The sequence below is a fragment of the Charadrius vociferus genome, unplaced genomic scaffold, assembly GCF_000708025.1.
Source record: "Charadrius vociferus isolate BGI_N301 unplaced genomic scaffold, ASM70802v2 scaffold46, whole genome shotgun sequence".
Classification (NCBI taxonomy): domain Eukaryota; kingdom Metazoa; phylum Chordata; class Aves; order Charadriiformes; family Charadriidae; genus Charadrius; species Charadrius vociferus.
The window spans coordinates 2,075,426-2,083,475 of NW_009648710.1; the positions used below are offsets into that span (position 1 = coordinate 2,075,426).

Here is an 8,050-nt window from a genome sequence, read left to right on the forward strand (position 1 = left end):
AAGATTAGGGTGTCCCTTTTTGATTTTTTATTTTGTTTGGGGTTTGTGGTTTTGTTTTTTTTCTTGACTTCTGGATATGACTGCATGTGAATTTTTACATTTAAGGGAATAGTTGAAGTTTTATTGCTGGTGCAGAATGATTATGAAAAAATAAAAATCATTCATTGGGGCTGAAGTGGCACATACTTCATTTTTTAGCTAAAGCATTATAATAAGCACTTACTTGGACACCTTGCAGTTCTCAAATCCTTCTTGCCTTCTGATGCTCTTTCTTTCATTATTCATCAGAAGAAGTTCTGACTTTGCTTGTGGAGAAAAAAATTGGATCTATCAATAATAAAATCCACATCACAATTGAGTTTTCTTTTTGGTTATTTTAGGTTAGTGGTACGTTCTCATTTTGTATATTTCAAGTTCAGGATATTCATCATATTACTTTTAAATGAGTACACACAGGCTAATTAAATGAATCTGGCTGATGCACGAGCTGGTATTGAGGATGTTGTGAGGACAGTAGTAAGATAAAGGTTTTTTGGTCTTTTCTTAAAAGTTATCTTTTTCCCTGAAAGATGGTCGACCCTACTCTAGCGGAAATGGGAAAGAATCTGAATGAAGCAATGAAGATGCTAGAAGACAATCAAAGGTATGTGCAAAGGACAACTACAAAAACAATAGCTGTTTGTGCTAAGGGGAGGATTATTAATGTTGCTGCCGTTAACCAGGAGACAACTAATTTTCCTTGCAGTTTAAAGTCATATTGTCATTCTGATGCTTACACCCATACAAATCACCATTGTTTCTCAGTTGATGGGACTTTTAAAATAAATGTACATATTTTTATACATGTTCTGTACTATTCAGAGCAAGTCCAGGGTGTCTGGTTTTTTCAGAGATGTTAGATTTCTTTTCTTATTGCTGTGCAACTAACTTTTAATTGTTTTAATGTATATATGAGACTCTTCTGTGAGTTTGACATTTTCTGTTAAAGAACCAAAACCCCAAAACCTGGGAACTCTTTAATTCAGTCTGAACTAAACTTTTGTGTTGATCTCATCTGATTTATTTATGAAACTGTTGTCAGTGAAATGGATTGCAAACATGTCAGTATGTATTTCTGCAAGTCAAAGTCAACTACATATTTGATGTTATAAAACACAAACTAAATACGTATTCTATTCTTGTGTCTTTAACTTAGAAAAGTGGAGGAGGAAAACGAAAAGAAATATGCACGGAAGGATATTCCTGGACCACTCCAAGGCAGGTAGGCAACAACAATTTTTTAGATAATGCTCTTTACTTTTCAGACTTTATAAAGTACATGCAACATGTTTGTTTTCCAAGCAACTTCTGTATTAATGCAAACATAAGCATTTACCAGGCCACGCATTATATCAACTTTATCCATACTTACATAGGGTAAAAAAAAAAAAAATTAAATTATCATACCAACTATTTCCATACTCACGTAGGAAAAAGAAAAAAAGATTATTTGTCCTTGGTGACTGAAACTTTGAGCTGTTGGAATCTAATGATGTATTGGTGCCTACAGCTGTGAGTGAGACTTAAAGTAAATATGGATAAACTTGTGCTATAGAATAAAGATTCATTAAAACATCCAGATAAAAGTAAATAACTGAGACTGATAAAGTAGAAAATCTTAAAAAAAATCCAAAGGAAAAAAAAAAAAACACAAAGAAAACAACTCCCCCCAACTTTTCAAGATGTCTTAAAAATTATAGGGAGCTCTTGTGCATAAGGCAGCTAAGATCATTGTACCTGAAAACTAATATTTAAATTGGTTGTAGCCTCTTTGCAGGACGATCCTACCGGAGCCCAAGCTAGCAATTCAAAAAGTATTGTAAAATCTATTTGAGTCTTTTGTGTACATAAACTAAACTTGGTTTTGAGTGGAGACACTGAATTAGCTTTTCTAGGAATAAAATGCAAATTCAACTGTCAGAGCGTAAGTTCTTATACTACTATAAAGTTTAGCTGGAATTATACAAGTTGCAGTCTTGTGGGTCTTTTCCAGTTTTACCATGTTAGAATGCATCGTGTCAGAAATCTAATGTTGTTTTTGTTTGCAGAATCTAATATTTGTAGGTAATTGTTTAAGAGATGTACTGAGTTGGTGAGCTGAAGCTGGATCATGTGAAGAGAAATTTGGATCCTTAGCTATTGCCTTACTTTGCTGTGTAGCAATAAGCAATTATAACATTGGCAAGTCAAACTTTTCAGTCCAAATTTTCAGATTTCGGTAGGTTACTTTTTTTCTGTGAGTCTGAGTTCATACTTTTTGAAGTGTCTTTCTTAATTAAGTAGGTTTTTGAGTTAATTAGTTCAGCAACCTCATCTTCACGATCTGTTTTTCTGAGAGCAAGGAACCATTTTTGTTGCTATACTCATCATTCTGTACAAGTGCAGTGTCGTCACGTCTTACCATGCAGTGTCCCAGGTGGCCTCTTTGTTAGATGCTGGTACTTACCTGTGGTTTTTTGTTGTTGTTGGTTTGGTTTGGTTTGTTTGTTTTTAATGTGGTTTTTGTTTTCCCCTCCCCGGTATGCCAGTGGCCAAGATATGGTGAGCATACTTCAGCTAGTTCAGAACCTAATGCATGGAGAGGAGGAAGAGGAAACTTCACAGGCCTACCGGTAAAGCCAGTGTGAATTATTGTATGTGGAAGATGCCTGATTCTGTTATATTCTGATTATTATGGAACCTATACATTTAAGTGTTTTAAAGTGTAAAGATACTGTGCAACCATGTAACTTCATAAAAGCAACTTACATTATGTAGTGAACAAGAATAATGCATTAGGTTTGGCTTTCTTAAAATTATAAAGCTTTCATTACTAATTACTAAATTGAATTACACAAGGGAATTGTTTCTGATGTGACAGTTCATTTTGTTTTCTACTTTCTGAAAGTTGTTTTAAGTCTGAATGTCTTCTGAAACTTCGAATACCAGTAATTTTTTTTTACTATCACTCACTGTAGATTTTAAAGAAAAAAGGAAATAAAATTTGTTTCCGTTTTTCTGTAAAATGGAAATACTACTAATTAATCTGCAGAAGATTATTGAAAACCAACATTTGGAAAACAATTTGGAGATTAAAAAAAATAAAAACAAATAAAAAAACCCTCAACAAACTAATGGAAGCTGTGCCTCTAAAGATATTGATAGGCATCCTGAGTTTTCTCTGCATGAGGAGAGAAAGGTATGTGCGCTGTGAAGTCCCAGTACAGCTAAGGGGCTTAGTTCCAGCTCACGCGAGCTGATTGGCTATGGGAGAAGCTGAGGTGTTCCCGCAAGCAGCTGGGCCAAGGGAAGTGCAGGTGCTTTCGGCTGCACTGGTGTTTTAGTATGGAATACACAATGGCAGGAGGGTGGCTGTGGTGTACCCTACTTCTGTCTGCTAAATAGTGAAAGGTGCATGCTGACAGTTTCTGCCACGACAGTAAAAGAAACACAAACCTCAAATGACTGTAATGTTCATGACTTGTATTTAGTTGGCAGTTACTCTTTTCTGGCTTGCAGACTTCAAAATGTTGGTGAACAGGGTCACATGGCTCTACTGGGACATAGTTTGGCTGCTTATATATCAGTGCTGGACAGGGAAAGACTGAGAAAACTTACAACAAGGATCCTTTCTGATACTACTCTCTGGCTCTGCAGGCTTTTCAGGTGAGTCACTGAGTAACTTATGTATGATTAGGTAGTGATAATTGTTTAAAACTATGTGTGACTGGACTGAGGATGTCAACAAAAGAAACCACTGTGCCACAAACTTACAAATACTCTTTGAAAAGTCTGAAACGTATCACATAATTAAAAAAAAAAAAAAAGAGACTGCTTGATGAATGGTGGGAACTTATTAACATGGTTGCCATAAAAATCCTTTTATAAGGGCTATATGGTGGAGCTAAGGGCCAAAGTACAGTTGCAGACATACAGTCGGTCAAACATTTAACTAAATTCTTGTTTTTTTGAGGCATATGCTGTGTTGCTGAGGCTTGGGGTACTTCCTGTTTTTAAAAGACATTTTCAGTTAATTTCTCCTTTGCTCTTCCTGGATCTAGTTTATTTTTCCAGGTATGATAGGTGATGCTACTGAAATATACAGTACAGCGAAATCTTTCATAAATGCTTGTTTCATCATGTGGCATAGATATCTTAACCTGTTCCACGGGAGAAGAAGAATGGAATTCAACTGTGTGTGGGGGATTCACTAAGTAGAAATTCCTTTTTTCTTCCTGAAGCAAAAAAACCCACAACCTCACACTTTCTCCCTCTCATGATACTGTATCTTTCAGGAAATCTTGCCAGTGCTAGTGAGGAGAAGATTTATTTTTTTTTTTTTTTTTTTTAGCACAGTGCAAGATGAAAAGGTAAAAATATAACTGAAGTTAACCCAAAATTAGTTGTTAGAATTACAAAGGATTTTTCTTACATTGACGGGCTCACCTCTATCAGAATTATTTTATAAATGCAATGTCTTTAAAGATGGTGAAACCCTGTGCAACAGTGAAATTTGAGAAGTTTCAGGTAATCCAGCTATTTTGACAAATGTATGTGTATATAGAGAGTGTGTCAGTGATGTTTCTAAAGGGCATGGCTAACAAAGAAATATTTCTGTTTTGAATCAAATATTCAATAACATTGTGATTTTGTGATTAATGGTGGGTATGTAGTGGACCGCAGTCCCCAAAGTTTTGTGACCCACAGGCAACAGCATTGAACAAATACTGTGCTGTGAACTGCTTTGTAGTTCTTGACATTTTATGTGGCTATGAGCAACACTAGGGGAATTGCCCTTTGTCCTTGTTAGATCACAGGACTGTTGTGTAAAGGTGAAGTAGGTATTTGCATGTGGGTCATTCTGGAGTCTAGCTCTGGAATACTCAGCAGTATTTGTGCATCAAATAGTCTATGATAACCTAAGATGTTTCAGGGCCTTTATGTAAAGCTGTTGATAAATGTCACTCTTAAATTATGCAGGACCACTGACTTAGGTGTTGTACAAAAATTCTAAAAGAACAATCTAGCTTGCAAGTTGCTTGATGAATTGAGGTACCTACTACTGTTGCCGTTTCCTTTTCTGTAGTTAAGACAGCTGAGGGATTGCCCTCAATGTGGAACAGTCATACCTTGTCTCTTCTTTGTTTACTTTATTCCTGTCTCTTGACTATAAGTGTTGATGTGCTGATTTGAGTTTGATTCTTAGAAGGGTTAAAAAAAGAGGGGGAGGAGCAGACACCCACACCCCCATGAGCCCCAAGGAAACATGCCTAATAAATCAGATTGAAGCAAAATAGCCATAAAATCATTAAAATATTCCTGGGGAAAAATATGCTTCATTTGTGTAACTCGCATATTTAAAATATCTGGAAAACTGTCTTGCAGTGTGCTGAATAGATTGTATTAATTTGTGGTCTTATTTTCAAACTCTCTAAATACAAATGATACCAGTAATTTTGGGTATTACAACATATCTTGATTTGTGATTTCATAATAAAGTTTGCAAGTTTCTTCCCATTTACCTTATTTCATGTGTCTTATTCCAGTTTTACTAACTTAACTTAAAGAATGTCAGGTTGCATTCTCTTTAAAATTAGTGGTCCAAAATTCACATATTTATTAAACCCAGGTGAAGTCTTTTGTGTGTTTCCTGCCCCGCTGCGCTCTCGGTAAGCGAGGTTTTGAACTCTGAAGGAAATCCTTAGGAACCCAGATGTTTGTTCTGTCTTACTTTATCTCCGAGTCTAAATGCAAATGTGTACTAGGCTTCCATCATTGTTAATCCCGGCCTGTCTCATCAAAATTTCCTTCTACTTTACTTTATCCTTGGAAAATAGAAGGGTTTTTTAATCTATCATCTTCTTTGTCCTCTTGTGAGTTCCTTTGCTGGCCAGTGTTATTTTAGTCAATAAACTGGCTGTTGGTTTTGTTGGTCATACTTACTTGGCTTTTCTTGCAGGTATGAAAATGGTTCAGCATATTATCATGAAGACGATCGTGAAGGTCTCCTAAAAATCTGTCGACTTGTTATTCACACACGCTATGAAGATTATACAGTAGAAGGATTTAACGTGCTATATACTAAGCAGCCTGTCATATACATTAGTTCTGCAGCTAGAACAGGCTTGGGCCAAGCTCTCTGCAGTCAGGTAAAGTGAATCAGTTGGGGTTTTAGCTGGAAGTAGAACTTACCTGGCTTTGTATTGCCTACTTGAAACTTAGATTTTAAAAATATATTCAGATTTTTCCTGCAAGAAACTGGTATTTGCAGTACAGTCTGGTACACTGCTGGCAGCAGTCTTGTAAATTGGTTGGGGCCAATGAAAGTTTTCCTTTAGATCCATACGTCTGCCTGGAACTTCCACTGTTAAAAGTGAAGCTTCTTCCAGATTTTTCCCAATGCTCCTGTGTTGGCTGAATACCCTTAGCAAGCTAAGCCGACTCTCTCTGCAGCTCTCCTGTTCCTTCCACACAATTGCTTGATCAGTGTTCCTCATGCGCTGATTTCCTTCATCCTCATCTCTTCTGTGCCTTTCTATGGATGTAGTACATTTTTATAACTCATAAAATTATATACATTTCCAAGGCTTGGGATGATGTGTCTGCCTGTTGAAACACAGTATGAAAAGGGATGTTTTGAAGAATGAGGAATAAGCTTTGGCCTCAAAAAGGTTGATTTTAGGAAAGGCATAACTTAGGTGATTTTGAAAACTACTTATGTTTCCTTATGGTAGAAACAATAGCGATGTGACTAAACAGCGTCACAGCGGGGGGTGGGAGGGGAAGGGAGTCTGAGGTGAAACCATACTTTGATGCCAGCCAAATATCTGCAAGCTAGTAACACAAAAATGTTATACAGTATTGTTGGTATTGCTTTATTAATTGTGATTTCCAACATAATTATAAAACAGTGGCAAAGGAAGTAAAGTCCATACTGGGGGTAACCTCAGTAGCTGTAGTGGACCGTATGTTTAAATTGAAACCATTTGTTTGGAAAAAATACTTTCAGGTTGCATGTGCAGTCTGTGTTTTGTGGCAATGATACAGTGGCAGGAAGAGAAATTTTCTGCATATTTCTAGTGAAAGGAGCCTACATGCTAACTTTTTTTTTTTTAAGAGTGATTGTTTCTAGGTTGCATTGCACTTTACATAAGCTGTTGGTAATGGTGAAAAAGACCCACACCCAAACATACTGGATTTCTAAACAATGAGTTATTGCAAAATTTGTACTGAATGATGCCCCTGTACTCTTATTTCCAAAAAAAAAAAATCATTTTTTAAAGGAAAACCGTTGAGGGAGAAGTAAGCTAAGCTGATCCCATTTCAAAAAGTCTTGTTTGAAATAGCAAGATTACCCCCACAACCCAGCGCTTTAAAGAAACCCAGTTTTTCCTAATTATGTTTAAAACTTGTTGGTTTTGCCAAGTACGTAGTTGCATGAATGTTTGTAGACTTAAATAAGCTAATTGAGGCCATATACAGGTTTTCCTATTGCATACCAAACATCCAGTGCACTAGTGATATTTTTCAAACTTAACATGCGCTGAAATGAAAAGTCAAGTTCTTAGGGCCTTTGTTTTTCAAGACTTTATAAAAGGCAGGCAGAGGTACTACTAACAGATTAAAAATGTAGACTACAGAGAAATAAAATTGATATCATAGATGAAGCTTGTCTCGGCCAAAATGGCTTGGGGAGTAGGCGGTAAAAGTTCATTGGAGTAAGTTGGTGTCTTTGGTAAGCCAAGTCTTCCATGTAGTTATTGACCGAAACTTGTTGATACAAGAAATACTGCCAAGAATCAGCATTTTGGGACCCTTTTTCTTCCGAGTACAGAGTAGATACTACTAACAACAGTGATGCTGTATCTTATTTTTATAAGGTAACCTGTCCACTTTAGGCAATCACTGAACTTAAAAGTGATAGCATTTTATCTTAGATTTTGAGAAGTAGTGTATATTGTAGAGCAGATATTTGGAACTGAGTAATCAGACTTGAATTCAATTTATGCTATATGAAATAAAACTATTCTGT

At 36.2% G+C, this 8,050-nt stretch overlaps 1 protein-coding gene across 1 annotated transcript in view; it reads left to right on the forward strand.

Moving 5' to 3' along the window:
* Positions 1-569: 569 nt before the first annotated feature.
* The window catches only part of PDXDC1 (pyridoxal-dependent decarboxylase domain containing 1), a 23,725-nt gene continuing 16,244 nt past the window's right edge, over positions 570-8,050 (forward strand). The window contains exons 1-5 of the mRNA XM_009886577.1: positions 570-643; positions 1,196-1,261; positions 2,568-2,651; positions 3,538-3,684; positions 5,978-6,167. Of these exons, the coding sequence (XP_009884879.1) occupies positions 570-643; positions 1,196-1,261; positions 2,568-2,651; positions 3,538-3,684; positions 5,978-6,167 (561 nt within the window). The remainder of the gene's footprint in view (positions 644-1,195; positions 1,262-2,567; positions 2,652-3,537; positions 3,685-5,977; positions 6,168-8,050) is intronic.